The 19107-nt window shown below is 36.6% G+C and overlaps 1 protein-coding gene and 1 pseudogene across 4 annotated transcripts in view; both read left to right on the plus strand.

The window, feature by feature from the left end:
• Window positions 1–19107, plus strand: part of MIGA1 (mitoguardin 1) — a 92469-nt gene that overhangs the window by 58545 nt on the left and 14817 nt on the right. For all 4 annotated transcript variants that reach the window (XM_007191770.2, XM_007191772.3, XM_007191771.2 and 1 more), the window contains exons 8-10: window positions 5056–5156; window positions 18187–18305; window positions 18562–18634. In XM_007191770.2, coding sequence (XP_007191832.1) covers window positions 5056–5156; window positions 18187–18305; window positions 18562–18634 — 293 coding nt within the window. The remainder of the gene's footprint in view (window positions 1–5055; window positions 5157–18186; window positions 18306–18561; window positions 18635–19107) is intronic.
• LOC114239090 (40S ribosomal protein S11-like) lies at window positions 5735–13111 on the plus strand (annotated as a pseudogene).

Raw genomic sequence — 19107 nt, forward strand, 5'->3', positions numbered from 1 at the left:
GTGTCTTCTAGTTTTTTTCTTTTTCTTTGTATAACTTTCAAGCAAATTCTGCTTTGGAAAAAACTTAATATGTGAATTATGAGATTGTTAAAGAAGGAGGAAGACTTGAATCCAGTCAGATTTTTGGCCTAAAATATATGACTATTTAGTTAAAAGTAAACAGTATACTTTCAGTGTTCTTCCAAAGAACATAATTTATGTCTATGCATGAATGTTTTAAAAGTTCTGGATGATTGAGACATGTAAAAAAATGTTCTTAAAAATGTTAGATTTACTATTTAAGAAGGTTAAAAAAAAAAACAGCTGCCCCACTGAGAGCCAATGAGGCAACACATGGAGCATTTTTTAAATATTTAATCACCCTATTATGTGGAAAGCTTTCTTTTAGGCACTTCTAAGGTTAATTATGAGTCCTTAAGGGGCTTAAGCTGCATATTTCACGTTTATAGTATCATAAGTTTAATTAATTTAGGGTTGGATTTTAGAAACATAGGAATTTTAACAGTGCTCTTAAAACAAGTTAAAGTCATGGAACAGGCAAAATAACCCAGGGGAAATACATGAGAGGCTTTAAAATAGGGATTTTTCATGTGTTGAGAATGGTCAGTCTATAATAACGAGTTTTATTTAGTTTATGTGAACAAATAATTAAGTTTACAATGTGTTCAATGCTGTACTGAGAACTGTAGGAACCATCAGAAAAAAGAAAAAATGAAAGAAAAAGGAAAGAGAAAAAAAAAGTTCATCCACTCAAGTTGTTTCAGTTCAGCTGGACAGACAGGTTGCATATTCAGGCAGTAATTAAATAAAGATTCAGAGAGTATATTAAATGGTATGTCCTTATCTTTTGCATAATAATATGAATAGCTAACATTTATCCAGTGCTTACTTTACATATACAGTCATCCCTACTCCCCATGGATACCAAAATCCGTGGATGCTCAAGTCCCTTATATAAAATGTTGTAGTATTTGCATATAACCTGTGCACATCCTCCTGTATACTTTAAATCATCTCTAGATTACTTATAATACCTAGTACAATGTAAATATTATGTGAATAGTTGCAAATACAATGTAAGTGCTATATAATAGTTCTTGGCACACAGCACATTCAAGCTTTGCCTTTTGGAATATTCTGGATTTTTTTTTCCCCCATCTGTGGTTAGTTGGCTCCTCTGATGTGGAACCTGTAGTTATGGAGGGCCGACTGTATTAACTTGTTTAATTCTCACACAATCCCGTGTGGTAGATTTTATTCCGATTTTACAGTTGAAAACACTGAGGAATGAAGAAGATAAGAAACTTACCCGAGGTTACACAGCTAAAAAGTAGCAGAGTCAGACTGAATCTAAGCTGTCTGGCTCCAGAACCCATGGTTTTAACATCTTTTCTGTACTGCGTGACATAGAAGCAACAAATTAAGTAGTTTATGGAGGAGAATGCATGCAGGGGTTAGATAGTACTTGAGCTGCATATTATAAAACAGTATGTGTTCCTGGGTAGCATGGGGCAAGGAAACAGAAGGAGAGAAATGTATATGTTGGAGAAGATTCAAGAGAAACCGAAAACTTGAGTAAAGAATACATGTGGCAGGGCTTCCCTGGTGGCACAGTAGTTAAGAATCCGCCTGCCAATGCAGGGGACACGGGTTCGAGCCCTGGTCCAGGAAGATCCCACATGCCTCGGAGCAACTAAGCCCGAGCGCCACAACTACTGAGCCTGCGCTCTAGAGCCCACAAGGCACAACTACTGAGCCCGCATGCCACAGCTACTAAAGCCTGCATGCCTAGAGCCTGTGCTCCGCAACAGGAGAAGCCACCACAATGAGAAGCCCACACACCACAAAGAAGAGTAGCCCCTGCTCACTGCAACTAGGGAATACCCGCACGCAGCAACGAAGACCCAACACAGCCAAAACTTAAAAAAAAAAAAAAAAAAAATTAAAATTTTAAAACTGCACAAAAGCAATTAAATATTGCCCAATATTCTTTCTTTATACTTTTTATTGGCTTATCTAAAAAACAGATGTATTATTTCTCTTCATAATTATTAAGCTGTCATTCCAGGAATCATAACAGTTACTGAAATGAGAGATATGGTCTGTGGTTTATGAAGTTGGGTTTAATGAGTAAGACTTTCCAGTTCCTCTGAGCCACTTTTCTTTGTTAGATTTAAAAAAAAATAAAATACAACCATGGTAGCTGATCTGGATGACATTGAATGGCTGGTTACTGTTGAGTGAAGTAAAACAGACTTTTAACAGCTCCTGGGTAATGTCTGAAAGGTAAAGTGACATAAGATAAATGTCTGTGTTCTACTCCGAAAATAGCAAAAGGCATATGGAACCAAGATTTAACTTAGTTGACTTGTAACTTAATCCCACTTTAAACGTGCTTTGGCATAATGAAGGTTGTACTGTGATTTTTTGTTTTGCAGAATTAATACCAATGATGGAAAATAAGAAGATGAAGGTTTGAAAGTTATGAATGCTGATTTAATTTTGTAAATAATTGATTCCTCAGAGTTTGTGTATGTATTTTCAAAGGTCATATATGCAATGAAAAGAGAATACTGGGAATTTTTCTGGATACCTGAGTGCCCCAAAATACCAGTTTTATAGCTGTTTATAAGTGTAAAACGATTATGTTGTTTTGTTCTCAAGTTTGATGAAAAAATTTTAAATTCCTAAAGGAACTTTTATTTTTGAAAATAGAATAATTTAACCTCAGATTTTGTTCTGTTAATAGTCATTTTGTAGTAGGATTTTGAACTGACAAGTTAGGTATTTTAAAAGGATTGATGTAAGCTTCATTTGAAAACAATTATAACTTAATTTTGGAAGATAAATGGTTAAACTGTCAACTATGGTCCCACCAAATATAAAGTAGAAAAAAATATGCTATGCGTATGGTTATTTTTGATACTTTAATAGGAATGAACCTTGTCCCAATTCGCTCTTCTGCTTGGCTTAGAGATTGGAATACAAATGGCAAAACTTTTGAGTTTCAACTAAATTAATGGTTTGGATTTTTTAAAACTTTACACTTCCTGTAGAGCATCACAAAAGGTCTGTTTTCTGGTACTTGGGGGTTGTAAACAGGATTTGGAACATTTATGGTAAAGGTAATGAACTTTATTTTGGGAAAAAATGATGGAATAGAAATTTGAATTAATGAAAGCCAAAGAGATTTCCGATTTCTTTTCAAAGAAGATTAAGTATCTGACAAATTTAGCAGATTGAAAATCAAAGTAAAAATCTGTATATATTTTGTTCTTTGCTTTTTTCATACTTGTGATAGAATTTGAAGAGTATCAGTTGCTTGCTACAATGTAGTCACATCTATAAGCGGGTACTGAATTTGTTTGAAAATGTAATTTTTTTTAAACTTTTTATTTTATATTGGAGTATAGTTGATTAACAATATTGTGATAGTTAAAAAACTATAAACAGAAAAGTGATTCAGTTATATATATATATATATATATATATATATATATATATATATATATATATATATATTCTTTTTCAAATTCTTTTCCCATTTAGGTTGTTATATAATATTGAGCAGAGTTCCCTGTACCAATCAGTAGGTCCTTGTTGGTTATCCATTTTAACTACAGCAGTGTGTACATGTCAATCCCAAACTCCCTAACTATCCCTTCCCCCCACCCTTCCTCCCTGCTAACCATAAGTTCCTTCTCTAAGTCTGTGAGTCTGTTTCTGTTTTGTAAGTAAGTTCATTTGTATCATTTCTTTTTAGATTCCACATATAAGCCATATCATTAAGATATTTCTCTTTCTCTGAGTTACTTCACTTAGTATGACAGTCTCTAGGTCCATCCATGTTGCTGCAAATGGCATTATTTCGTTCTTTTTTATGGCTGAATGAGACTCCGTTGTATATATGTACCACATCCTCTTTATCCATTCCTCTGTTGATGGATATTTAGGTTGCTTCCATGTCTTGGCTATTGTAAACAGTGTTACAATGAACATTGGGGTGCATGTATCCTTTCGGACCATGTTTTTCTCCATATATATGCCCAGGAATGGATTGCAAGATCATATGGTAGCTCTATTTTTAGTTTTTTAAGGAACCTCCATACTGTTCTCCATAGTAGCTGTACCAATGAAAATGTAATGTTAACAGTTAGATTCCTGATGATAGTATGTGAAGATATTGACATCGACATTCAGAATGCTTTGTATTGGTAACAGGTAGCCTGTCTTGGTATGGTCATATTAGCCATTTACAAATGCCTTTAAACTTTTTCAACCCTTTAAATCATTGGGGAGGAATTCCCTGGCGGTCCAGTGGTTAGGACGCTGTGCCCTCACTGCCAAGGGCCCAGGTTCAATCCCTGGTTGGGGAACTAAGACCCACAAGCCGCCACAGTGTGGCCAAAAAATAAATAAATTAAAAAAAAATCATTGGGGCAGTTATATTTGATCCTCAAGTAAGCAGAATAAACATCAGGGGCCTAAACCAGATCATTTTGGGCCTTTCAGTGTTTTAAAGTAGACCTTAAAGACTGAAGATATCTTCCTGAGTTATTTTAATTGGTCAGTTTATCACAAGTGACTGGCCAGACAACATTTTATGCGAATAATTCATTTAATTTGAATGAACCTACCAATTATCCCAATTTGGGCAAGGCCACTTGCAACTTAAATTGCTCTGTTTCAAACTATCTGTGGTATATGCTGATAGCTGGTAGATAATCCAACTCCAGTTATTATATACCAGTTTAAGTTATTATTTACTCAAAAGCTTTTAAAATCTGAAATAGTTTAATATCTTTTAAAAATAAACATGTCTCCTTTATAGTACTTTCTCCTCTGCTTGGCAGTGTTCAGAATCAGTTTGAAGCACTTTGAGAGTCTTGTCAGATTATACCCCATTGATTTGTATTGTTTTCCTTTTAGATTCCAGAATCCTAAATAAAGACTGATGTTTAAACAAAAAAAGAAGAAGAAAAACCAACCATAGCATATGAAATATGGCAATGACAAGGAATGTCAATTTCTGAACTTTTCACCTTTTCTTTTAAGATAAAGATACAGATATCACCATGAAGGGGAATATGGATGACTTTGGCCTGAGAGACACCTTGAGTGTCACATCAACTGATTCTTTTGCTTCAGCAGCAGAGGTGAGACATGTATGTTCCTAATGAGGATTTCTTATTCTTTTTAGGTGGAGAATACAGTTTTGCCATTGTGCTGTAATTCAGTTCAGTAGCCATTTATTTAGTATCAACTCTGTAGATAGATACAGAGATACAAAGATGTTACCAGGAAACAAAGATGAATATACCATGAATATAAGTTCCCACAGGAGCTTAGAGTCTCTTTAGAGAGGTGGACACATAAACAAACTTTAGATAAGCACTTTCATCACTGTGGATTATCGGTGAGGCATATAAGTGTCTCAATGGAAAGCAATTCACCTTATATCAAGAGTCTTAAAAATATTCAGATTCTTTAGCTGAGAGATCATACCTCTAGGTATTTTTTCCAAGGAAATGATCGGATTCAAAGATTTATATATAAAAATATTCACTGTAGCATTTTTAATAATAATGAAAAACTGACAACAGTTTAATGCCAAATTATGGAACATCCATAATTTGAAGTATTATATTGCCATAAACATGTTTCCAATAATTTTTAATGACATGGGAACATATGTTAAGTGAAAAGAGTAGTATGTAGGTTTTATATAGAGAGCATGCTTGTAATTTTGTAATAAAGAAAAACACGTATGTGGTATATTATGTGAGTATTTAGGCTGAGGAAAAAAAGACTAGATATAAATACACTAATGTGTAAGGAGTGGTGATCACTGAATTACAGATTTATGGGTAATTTGTTTTCCACTGAGATTTAAATTTTTTATCCAAAGAGAAGATTGCAAAGTGGTCATCTTTTTATAATGTTTTCTACTTGAAACAGCTTTAAAAAATCACATATGGCCAATTTTGTCTTAGAATTATTTCATTTTTATGGTAGATTTTGGATACTAATGCTGTCCTTTTTCATATCGATAGTATCACACATCTGTAATTGATGTGTGAATTCAAGCTCTAGTGTGGAAAGCTTTAGGTGTTCCAACACCCTATACCCTAAACCTTGATTCTGCCTTTTTTAAAGCTGTACTGACCATAATCTTTCATCGTCTCAAGGTTTTTCTGTATATGTATATTTTAGCTATTGCTTACAGTATCATCTCCTGAATTGTTCACCTTTTTCCTTATATTTTTATACTTGTATAGTTTGCAACACACAGAACATATCTACTTGTTTTATGAAGAAGCTGTTTCCTCTTCATTTTACTATTCTATATAGACAGGGTTATCTTTCTGTTTTTTCTAGCTTTATTGAGATATAGTTGACATATAACTTTGTGTAAGTTTAAGCTGTACGAAGTGATGATTTGATACACATATATTGTGGAATAATGAACACAGTAAGGTTAGTTAACACCTCCAGCACCTCACATGATTACCTTTTTTTCTTTGTGGTGGGAATGTTTAAGATCTACTCTCTTAGCAACTTTCAAGCATATAATGTAGTATTGTTTCTTTTGTTTTGTTTTTTTTATAAATTTAATTTTGTGGTGCTATTTATTTATTTATTTATTTTTAATTAATTAATTTATTTATTTTGGCTGTGTTGGGTCTTCGTTTCTGTGCGAGGGCTTTCTCTAGTTGCGGCGAGTGGGGGCCACTCCTCATCACGGTGTGCGGGCCTCTCACCATCGTGGCCTCTCCTGTTGCGGAGCACAGGCTCCAGACGCACAGGCTCAGCAGTTGTGGCTCACGGGCCTAGCCGCTCCGCGGCATGCGGGATCCTCCCAGACCAGGGCTCGAACCCGTGTCCCCTGCATTAGCAGGCAGACTCTCAACCACTGCGCCACCAGGGAAGCCCTATAATGTAGTATTGTTAACTGGGGTCACCATGCTGTACATTAGATCCCCAGAACTTATTCATCTTGTAAGTGGAAGTTTGTACCCTTCGACCAGCATCTCCCCATTTTTCCCACCCCCAGTTCCTGGCACTCACCATTCTAAATCTCTGTTTCTATGGGTTTGGCTTTTTTAGATCCCACATGTACGTGATACCATACTGTACAGTTGACCCTGAACTGCATAGGTTTGAACTGTGTAGGTGCATTTATACGTGGATTTTTTTCAATAAATACATACTACATTATCTGCAGTTGGTTGAATCCGAGGATGTGAAACTGCGAATACTAAGGGCCAACAATAGGACTTGAGCATCTGAGGATTTTGGTATCCAAGGCAGGTCCTGGAACCAGTCCTTTGAGGAAACCAGGGGATGACTATTTTCAACCACATGGGGGTCAGCGGCCCTAACCACCACATTGTTGAAGGGTGACCTGTATTTGTCTTTCTCTGTCTGACTTCACGTAACATAATGCCTTCAAGGCCCTGCCCCATACATATTGTTGCAAATGACAGGATTTCTTTCTTTCTCATGGATGAATAATATTCCATTGAATATATATAAATATATGTATACCACATCTTCTCTATCCATTCATCCATTGATGGACACTTGACTTGTTTCCATTTCTTGGCTATTGTGAATAGTGCTGCAATGAACATGGGAATGCAGATATCTCAAGATAGTGATTTCATTTTTTTTTTTTGATATATACCCGAAAAGAAGTAGGATTGCTGAATTATATACATATATATTTTTTAAATTTATTTATTTTATTTAATTTATTTTATTTTATTTTTGGCTGCGTTGGGTCTTCGTTGCGGCACGTGGGCTTTTCTGTGGTTGCGGTGAGCGGGGGCTACTCTTTGTTGCGGTGCTTGGGCTTCTCATTGCAGTGGCTTCTCTTGTTGTGGAGCACAGGCTCTAGGTGCACGGGCTTTAGTAGTTGTGGCACGCAGGCTCAGTAGTTGTGGCTCGCGGGCTCTAGAGCACAGGCTCAGTAGTTGTGATGCACGGGCTTAGTTGCTCCGCGGCATGTGGGATCTTCCCGGACCAGGGCTCAAACCCGTGTCCCCTGCATTGGCAGGCGGATTCTTAACCACTACGCCACCAGGGAAGCCCCGAATTATATTTTTTGGTATATACCCAGAAAAGAAGTAGGATTGCTGAATTATATTTTTAATTTTTTCAGGAACATCCATGTTGTTTTCTGTAGTAGCTGTACCAGTTTACATATCTACCAGCCATGCACCAGGGTTTCCTTTTCTCCACATCCTCACCAGCATTTGTTATCGCTTGTCTTTTTGCTGATAGCTATTCTATTTGAGGTAATATTTCACTATAGTTTTGATTTGCATTTCCCTAATGATTAGTGATGTTTAACACCTTTTAATGTACCTGTTGGCCATTTGTGTCTTCTTTGGAAAAATGTCTATTCAGGCCCTCTGAATATTAACCCCTTATCAGATAGATGGTTTGCAAATATTTTTTCCCATTCTGTAGGTTGCCTTTTCATTTTGTCGATTGTTTCTTTTTCTGTACAGAAGCTTTTTAGTTTAATTCAGTCCCACTTGTTTATTTTTGCATTGTTGCTTGTGCTTTGGGTGTCATATCCAAAAAATTGTTGTCAAGACAAATGTCAAGGAGCTTTTTCTCCCTGTGTTTTTGTTTTAGGAGTTTTATGGTTTCAGGTCTTATGTTTATGTCTTTAATTCATTTTGAGTTAATTTCTGTGAGTGGTGTAAAATAGGGTTCCAATGTCTTTCTGCATGTGGTTATCCAGTTTTCCCACTACCATTTATTGAAGAGTCCTTTCCCCACTGAATATTCTTGGCCCCTTTGTCAAATATTGGTTGACTTTATATGCAAGGGTTATTTCTGGGCTCTTGATTCTGTTCCATTGGTCTATGTCTATTTTTGTACTAGTATGATACTGTGTGATTACTTCAGCTTTGTATTATTGTATGAAATCAGGAAGTAAAATACCTCCAGTTTTGTTCTTTCTTAGGATTGCTTTGGCTAGTTGGGGTCTTTTGTGGTTCCACACAAATTTTAGGATTTTTTTTTCTGTTTCTGTGGAAAATTCCATTGGAATTTTGATAGGGATTGCAATGAATCTCTAAGGGCTCTAGGTAGTATGGACATTTTAACAATATTAATTCTTCTGATCCATGAACACGAGTATCTTTTCATTTATTTGTGTCTTCTTCAGTTTCTTCATCAAAATCTTATAGTTTTCACTATACAGATTTTTCATTTCCTCGGTTAAATTTATTCCTAAGTATTTTACTCTTTTTGATGCTATTGTAAATGGGACTTTTCTTAATTTCTCTTTTTGATAGTTTGTTTTAGGGTATAGAAATGGAACTGATTTTTGTATATTGATTTTTGTATCCTGCAACTTTACTGAATTTGTTTATTAGTTCTAATAGTTTTTTGGTGGAGTCTTTAGGGTTTTTCTGTGTATAAGATCATATCATGTACAAACAGAGGCAATTTTACTTCTTTCTGATTTGAATGCCTTTTCTTGTGTTTCTTGCCTAATTGCTCTGGCTAGAACTTAACAGTGCTATGTTCAGTAGGATTGGTGAGAGTGGTCACCCTTGTCTTGTTCTTGGTCTTAGAGAAAGAGTTTTCGACCTTTCACTGTTGAATATGATGTTAGCTGTGGGCTTGTCATATGTGGCCTTTATTATGTTGAGGTACATTCCTTCTATACCAATTTGTTGAGAATTTTTATCATAAAGGGATGTTGTATTTTGTCAAATGCTTTTTATCTTTCTTTCTGTAGACACTTATGTCCTAAATGGTTTGTAAAGAGAATTGCAAGTCACTTTGCATTTTTTCCACTGTGAAGAACAGTATACCTTTAGAGCAAATTGCTCTAAAGTTTCTTTATAATATGCAACCTTAAAAAATATTTTGCCAAGTATTCATTGTACTCACTTTAAATTTGTGGTTTAAGTTACAAAGCTTTGATAAATTAAAAAAAAAATCCTTATGGAAAACAAAATGCATGAATACCACAAGAAGGGCTCACTATCTGAGAAACCTCCTAGGAATGCTTCTAGGGTATAAATGTATGATCTCAGAATGTGAATGTGCCAAGATAAATTGCGTACTAAGAAATGTTTGTTAAATTATTTTTAATAGCATTTACTATTTGCCAAGCACTTAAGAAAAACTGCTTAATGAAGAAAGTTATTAAGAAAATAAGACCAGAACTCCTTATGAAGTTAAACAGTTTGTGATCATTTGAAAGCTTTATTCAGAATTATCAGAAAGAGTTTTTGCCTATTTAGATTATTAAAACAAGTCCTGGCATAGGCTTTTCTCCAAGGTTGGTCAGTCATTTGTGAAAGTGATTAACAAAATTTTCCTGTATAAGCTTTGCCAAACATTGGTTTGGAACCAGAGCCTTTTTTCTCTGAAAAGTCTTTTTTTTAAATAATAGCTTTATTGAGATATAATTCACATACTATAAAATTCACTGTTTTAAAGTATACAATTCAGTGGTTTTTAGTATATTCAGAGTTGTGCAAACTTTCTAATTCTGGAACATTTTTATCACCCCCAAAAGAAACCCCTCCCTATTGGTCATCGCTCCCTTTTCTCTCCCTTTTCTCTGCCTAATCGCCCTTGGCACTTACTCCTATACCTTCCGTTTCTATGAATTTGCCTATTCTGGACATTTCATACAAATAGAATCACACAATATATGATCTTTTGTGTTTGATGTTCTTTCACTTAGCTTAATTTTCAAGTTCTGAAAAGTCTTTTTAATGTTAGGGTACCACTGCATTGAGTACTCTCCTAACTCTCCCATCTGTTAAAGAGATTGTCATTTGATAGGTAGAAACTAATATTGCAGAGAGAGTGTTTTTAGCTGTAAATTTAGTTTTTCTTAGAATTACCACTCTGCACTGTGTGTATGTTTAATATATAAATTTTAGGGTGCTCTTTAAAGAGAAAAAATTTATTTCTTATAATTCAGATACCTATACTCATAGTCTAAAAGGAAGCTTGGAAAGCTTTTGCTGTACCTCTCTGACTTGATAGCACTTGTTTATAGCAATCGGGAATTATCTTCCTCTGGGGTTAGTTTTGTCTCTTTTATCTTGGGCTTTCATTCTTGTGCTGATGGTTTTCCTTTTAAATTTGAAAGCTTAGCTGGTGACTGGACTGATTTCCTTAGGTAGATTGTGGAGGTTTAGAGCATTGTTTTCTGTTTGTTTCTTCCTTGAATAGGTGAACAGGAATGATAACTGGCCTCAGTTGACTTCTTTGAGGTTGCTGATGGGCAGGCTTTTCTTTAGGATGAATGGTCTGTAAAGAGCCTAATAGTCAGGGCACACCTGGATTCAGAATGAAGAGGGCCTTACTCCGGGGGACCCATCACTCACCCTAGCAGACTTACTTTCCCCAGGTAGTTCAAGTAATTTTTGTTTGTTTTTTGGCTGCTCCGCGCAGCTTGTGAGATCTTAGTTCCCTGACCAGGGATTGAACCCGGGCCCTTGGCAGTGAAAGCGTGGAGTCCTAATCACTGACCGCCACGGAATTTCCGTTCAAGTAATTTTTTTTTTTAATAAATTTTATTTATTTATTTATTTATTTTTGGCTGCATTGGGTCTTCGTTGGTACGCGAGGGCTTTCTCTGGTTGCGGCGAGCAGGGGCTGCTCTTCGTTACGGTGCGCGGGCTTCTCTTGTTGCGGAGCACAGGCTCTAGGCATCTGGGCTTCAGTAGTTGTGGCACTCGGGCTCTAGAGCGCAGGCTCAGTAGTTGTGGCTCATGGGCTTAGTTGCTCCGCGGCATGTGGGATCTTCCCGGACCAGGGCTCGAACCTGTATCCCTTGCGTTGGCAGGCAGGTTCTTCACCACTGTACTACGAGGGAGGCCCCCGTTCAAGTAATTTTTAAAGAGAAATGTTCTCTGGTTGCAAATTCTTTTTTTCTGGGGCAGAGAGTAGAATAAGATATAGGACAACTACAGTTGTTTGGACAGACTTTCATTTAAACTACTATTTTCAATCCCTCTTCTTCAGTCCTGCCTGCATACCTGCTCACTGTGAGCCTGGTTCTCTTTGAGGCTGGGCTTAGCAAATGTCTCCTCTTTGACTATATCCCCTCTTGAACTTATTCTGGACTATGGCTTCCTCATCTCTTTCGTCTGTCCACACACTTCCATTTGCTTTCTAGTGTTTGGAAATCTGTGTGTCTTCCTTTTGCTCTTAGTATTATTTCCACTGTTATGTTAGTTATCTGTTGCTATGTAATAAATTACCCACAACTTATTGTCTTAAAACCAATAGAATTCAGGTGTGGGCTGGGGGCTGGTGCCAAGGCTGTAGGTCCTGTTCTGGGTCTCAGAAGAGTGTGCTAAGGAGTGGGACCACATGCCCCAGTTTGGGAGTTAATTGCCAGAGTCCTCAATTTCCTAGGGATTAAATCAAGTAGAGGGCATGTGTCTTTGTGTTAATCTAGATTAGAGCCTTCTAAATCCTGGGGGTTCCACACTTGGAGTTTAATAGAGGCACAAGCATTTTAGGAGTCACCTTCTTAAAATCCACATCTTATGGGGTGGTTTTCTTGGGCCTTAGGGTTAGTTCTGTGAGAACTAAGTCCTAGGGCTAATCCAAGGAGCCCGTCGTTTTGGTATTTAATTGTGAAGCCGCATATATTAGATACGGAGTGACTCCTAGACTGAACGTCCCTACCAAAGGCAGCAGACACCATTTTTCAAAATAAAAAGAGGGTCCTGCTTGGAGAAACTGTCGAGGAGAAGCTCCCGCAATACAAGAACATTGGCCTGGGCTTCAAGGCACCCGGAAGGCCATTGAGGGCACCTACATTGACAAGAAATGTCCCTTTACTGGTAATGTCTCCATCTGAGGGCAGATCCTATCTGGTGTGGTGACCAAGATGTAGATGCAGAGGACTATTGTTGTCCGCTGAGACTACCTCCACTACATCCAGAAATACATAAGAATATGTCCATGGACCTGTCCCGCCGCTTCAGGGGCATCCAGATTGGTGATACTGTCACAGTGGGGGAGGCTGGCCCCTGATCAAGACTGCGAGTTCAGCATGCTCAAGGTCACCAAGGTTGCCAGCACAAAGAAGTGATTCCAGAAATTCTGAGACTGGACACCTGCCCACTCCCCCAGTTATTTCCCATACAATAATAAGAACAATAGCAAATATTTGTTATCTCATTGTTCTGAGGGTCAAGAATTTGGAAATGGTTCTGGCTTGAGGTCTTTTGTGAAGTTGTAGTCAAGTATGTTGGCTGGGGCTACAGTCATCTGAAGGTTAACTGGAGCTGGAAAATCTGCCCCAAGATCACTTACATGAATGGCATGTTGGTGCTCCCTGTTGGTAGAAAACCTAAGTTTTTACGGTTTTATGGACTTTTCAATAGGACTGCTGGAGCCTGTTCACAACATGGCACCTGGCTTCCCCAAGAGAGAGTGAGACAGAAGCAGTGACTGTTATGATCTAGCCTCAGAAATCACACTCCATTATTTCTATATGTTATTGGTTACACAGGTCAGCCCTCTTCAACGTAGGATGAGGTATGAAGTACCAGAAAGAGAGAATCATTACGAGGGCCGTTTTAGAAGGTGGTTATTGTGGGTTTATTTCCTTTTTTATTTCTTTTCTATTAGTGACATAGGAGATAACAATCAGCTTGCTTTCTTTAACTGTAAGTCCTATTTGTAATTTTATGTGATTATTTTGAAAGGAAAATGTAAATGTAAAAAATAGTCCGTATTAAAATTGAACTTAGCCTATTTTATGCCCCAACTTATAATAGTTTTGGAACTTTGGACATTTCTTTCATGGTTGTTCAGAAGCTTTTAAAAAATATTAAGGCTTTTAAAAATACTACTTCACATTCAGCAAAGTCATTGCTTGTCAAAGAAGATAAGTCCTAGTCCCTCTTGCATCTCATGGAGGGCAAGGGGGAAGTAATTTGGGATGTTAAATAATTTAGAAATAAAGGGCATTTCAAGTTTCAACCAGCAAAGTAAAAGAACCCTTTTTCATGGTAAATTGCATGGTAAATTGCATGTTATGCAGGGATTAAACTGTGTTTCTGACTGCTTCTGAAGTAACAGCTCTAGTAAAATGTTAATCTTTTTCTGAAACCTTTTAAAAAGTTTTTGGGAATTTTGTCCAAAAAATTCTTCCTATAAGATACATGCTAAAATGAGAATTTAAGCCATCATCTTAATGATTTGTTTTTTGCTTTAAAAACTTTAAGACTTTTTTTTTTTTAAGATTTAATTTTATTTTTACTTTTTTGGCTGCGTTGGGTCTTGCTGCCGTGCGCGGGCTTTGTTTAGTTGTGGCGAGCGGGGCTACTCTTCGTTGTGGTGCGCAGGCTTCTCGTTGCAGTGGTTTCTCTTGTTGTGGAGCACGGGGTCTAGGCGCACACTTCAGTAGTTGCAGCACGTGGGCTCAGTAGTTGTGGCTCGCGGGCTCCAGAGCGCAGGCTCAGTAGTTGTGGCGCACAGACTTAGTTGCTCCGCAGCATGTGGGATCTTCCTGGAACAGGGATTGAACCTGTGTCCCCTGCATTGGCAGGCGGATTCTTATCCGCTGTGCCACCAGGGAAGTCCTTAAGACATTATTTAAATTAATGTTTCTTAGTTATCATTGTCTCTTATGAAGAATTGATGATAATGTTAGCCAGTGTCAAATCTTCAATATGATATATTTTCACAGCTGCAGGCTTATTTTAAGAGACTTAATTTAAACGATCACCTCAGCCAAACCAACAAATAAACAAGATAGTCTAATAAATCAAGACTTGATCCTGGAATCCCTCATTGTTGGATTTGTTCACTTCTTATTAGTATAAATTATTTTATGTAGAGAGTTTAATTGGAGCCGCAGTTTCCTCCTTAGAATTTTTCTCTGCTGGTAGGTGTACATAGATCCTATTTGTTTTGACAGTGGTACAAAACTTTAAATTATTTAATATCTAAAGAATTTCCACTCTAATTTTTTAAACTGTTAGCTTTTTTTTTAACCTCAAATACACTTTGCCTTTAGCATAATATATCTTCCTTAAAACATGCGGGAAATATTACTTAAAGCAGACAGTATATAATGGCAGGTATTGTCATTTTGTTTACTTTTTTTTTTTTTGCCTCTGGACTAATAGACATATATATACTGTCCTAAATAATGCTGATGTGTAAACTTATTCTCCTTTGGATTTTTGGATAAGGCTGATAGGAGAATACATATAGTTTGATATTTAAAAGTACATATAAGCTCTGGAATGAATGCCTGGTTTTAAGTTCTACCATTTAGTAGTGGGCCTTGGGGCAAGTTCCTGCTAATCTAAATCTCTGTTTCTTTACCTATAAAAGGTGGGTAGTAATAGTACCTACTTTATGAGTGGTTGTAAAGAAATGAGATGAATCAAGTTAAAGCATTTAGCCCAGCATGGGTGCATATGAAGTGCCAGAACTACAGCATGGAGAAACACTTCTGGAATAGTAGAGTAAAAACTTCCAAAGATCTCCTTCACAAAAGCAATGATTACTGGCAAAAATTGTCGAAAATCAAAATTTTCAGAACTCTGAAAATTAAACATTTGTAAAAATTCAAGGAGGATTTATTCAAGGAAAATAGCTGAATCTCCATAAGAACAGTAAACATTGTAAATTTTTAACTGGTTCTGTTTCTAGCCCTCTCTCCACAGTAGTCTTGAAAACGAACAGCTTCATAACTATGGTAACTGGGAAAATCAGGGGCTCAGCAGCCACTGGAAGAAACTTAATGGCTTTGGAGCTTCCCAAAAGTCCCATCACTAGAGAATTGTCACTATTTGGCTTGTATGGCAGCTCCTTGCAAAGCTGCATTCTCAGGACTTGTCTTTATTTGACCTGACTTAGAGCTTGCTCTGTGCAAAATTTCTATCCCTAGAGCCTTTGTTGAAAAATATCAGTGGTAATTGTTTAACACTGGAGCTGCCTCATTGCCCAATTTTTAAAAGGAAAAATTGGGCAATGAGATGTTTATAGGGAGCTTTGAAAAGCTCCAATGTATTTCTGAGAATCTAGAAGGCCATAAGCATGTGCAGGGCTATGCATGTGTCCAGGAAAGACCTTAGAAATCCCTAACCTCTCACCTCTGGCCAACCTTGATGTTCTGCACAAAAGAAAAAGTTAAGGCGGACAAAAGAAAAAAACAATTAATTGGCATTTATCAAAACTAGAAACTTTTGTGCTTTAAAGGACACCAAGAAAGTGAAAAGACAGTAGAATGGGAGAAAATATTTGAAAATCATGTATCTGATAAAGGTCTTATATCCAGAATATATAAAGAACTGTTACGACCCAACAATAAATGGACAAATAACCCAATTTAAAAATGCGCCAGGGGGCTTCCCTGGTGGTGCAGTGGTTGAGAATCTGCCTGCTGATGCAGGGGACACGGGTTCGAGCCCTGGTCTGGGAAGATCCCACATGCCGCGGAGCAACTGGGCCCGTGAGCCACAATTACTGAGCCTGTGCGTCTGGAGCCTGTGCTCCACAACAAGAGAGGCCGCGATAGTGAGAGGCCTGTGCACCACGATGAAGAGTGGCCCCCGCTTGCCACAACTAGAGAAAGCCCTCGCACAGAAACGAAGACCCAACACAGCCATAAATAAATAAAAATAAAAAATGCGCCAAGGATTTGAACAGACATTTTTCCAAAGAAGATATACAAGGGCCAATAAGGAGATAAAAGATGTTCCACATCATTAGTCATTAGAGAAATTTAAACCACTTCACACCCACTAGGGTGGCTATAATAAGAAAAGATGGACAGTAACAATTGTTGGCAGAGGTGTGAAAAGATTGAAATCATCATACATTGCTAGTGGGAATGGAAAATGGTGCAGCCACTTTGCAAAACAGTTTCCTCAAAAAGTTAAACATAGAGTTACCATCTGACACTTCCATTTTTAGGTATATACTCAAGGGAATTGAAAACATAAAAGACTTGTACATAAATGTTCAAAGCAGTCTTTCTTATTCATGATTATCAAAAAGTGGGAACAACCCACAAGTCTATGAGTTGAGGAAAGGATAAACAAAATGTGGTATATCCATACAATTCAGCCATAAAAAAGAATGAAGTACTGATATATGCTACGTTATAGATGAACCTTGGAAACGTTATTCTGTGTGAAAAAAGCCAAACACAAAATGCCACATATTACTTGATTCAGTTTATGTGAAGTTTCCAGAGTGGGAAATTCCATAGACACTGAAAGATTATTGGTTTCCAGGGCCTAGAGAGAAAGGGGCATGGGGAGTGACTGCTGATGGGCAGAGGGTTTCTTGTTGGCATAGTAAAAATATTCTGAAATTAGAAAGTGGTGCTGATTATACAACCCAGTGAATATACTAAAAAGCCCCTGAATTGTACACTTAAATGGGTGAATTTTATGGTATGTGAATTATCTCTCAGTAAAGCTGTTATTAAAAACAAACAAAAAACCTCTACAGCGTCCCATTTAAATGGATCACCTGGTATTGAAAAATAAAATCACTCCAGAGTTTTCCTGCTTAGCTGGCAACTCTATAGTGTTTGCAGTGGTTTTTTTTTTTGTCATCATTTTCTTTTTTTTCGCATCTTTATTGGAGTATAATTGCTTTACAATGTTGTGTTAGTTTCTGCTGTACAACAAATTTGTTGTTGTTTTTTAATGAACTATCAGAAGGCTGGAATTTCATTTGTAGAGTTTTTATGCTAGCCATAGGTACATGACTATTCTTCAGTTATACAAAGGTTAGTCAAAGCTACATATAAAAAAAAAATTCCCTAGAATTAGCCAAATTGAGATTATTACAGTGTTTTTGTAGAAAACTTTACTTCATTTACAATCATGAGTTATAATACCTTTAAGCATTCTTTGGATGATAAAATTCTCTTCTTTTTTTTCAATGCTTCATCATCAGTTTTTCTTGTTGGTGAACTGTAGTTGGATTCAAAATTAGCTAAGCTTGTTATAAAGTTTTACTCTTTTTTTACAACTGAATTTTGAAATAAAATGAATTCAGATCTTACTAGCTGTAAAATATTACTGAATTATTTTCACATTTTAATAAAATTGAGTATATTTTAATATTAGCAAGATCCTATTTTCTATTTTTTATCGTTTTTCTTCTCGTATCAGTATAGTCTGTTTTAACCCACTGTATTCTTAGCTTGCAGAACACAAAGAAGTACAGCATATCTACAGTCTGGAGTCTCTTTGCCACTGCCCTTTTTATGAAGAGGCCATGCATTTAGTTGAAGAAGGAAAAATTTACTCAAGAGTGCTTAGGTATCATGCTTATGTTTTTAAAAAATATTAAGATGCTATTGCTATGTTTGTCTGATATTTGTTAAAAATATTTATGAGAATAGGGGAAAATATGTTTTTAGGCTCAAAATAAATTATTTTTACATGTTTTGTCAGTACTGAAAAGACATGTGTTTTTTTATTAAGGTCCCGAGGTTAAGCCTTGTTCGAGTCCAAATTTGTAGTAGGCTTGATCTTAAATGCACTTTAACAGTTGTCTCCCCTGTTTATTACTTAGAACTGAAATGTTGGAGTGCCTAGGAGACAGTGATTTTCTTGCCAAACTTCACTGTATTCGACAGGCTTTTCAGGTATTTTTTTTTAACAGTAAGTGACTTCACCCAGCCACTCATCCCCACCCTCATGCCATAGAGTCCAGCTGCATATAAACAGGACAGCCCTTTGCTCTTTATTATCCTTATTCCTATTGGCAAATAAAAAGTCTGCTAAGTTTATTTTTCCTGCCTGCTGTTTCCCTTCATTTGTCTTCATTTGTCATCCTCTGCTATAGCTTCCTGGGTCTACCACATTTTGTCAAAATAGAATGTTTTGATGCTAAAGATGTATGTGTATGAATTGCTGCTTAAAATATAGATCCTTTTTCTTATTATCAATTAGTATGTGTTCTAGAATGTTTTTATTTGAATCAGATGTGAAATCATCGATTTCCTAAAATGAAATAAGGTCATTTAACAACAAAATTATCTTTATTTTTCTATGTTTTGGAGTTGTATAATATTTATTTTGGATTTTCTAATATGAAATTGAACAGAATTTAAATTCA

The sequence above is a fragment of the Balaenoptera acutorostrata genome, chromosome 1, assembly GCF_949987535.1.
Source record: "Balaenoptera acutorostrata chromosome 1, mBalAcu1.1, whole genome shotgun sequence".
NCBI lineage: Eukaryota > Metazoa > Chordata > Mammalia > Artiodactyla > Balaenopteridae > Balaenoptera > Balaenoptera acutorostrata.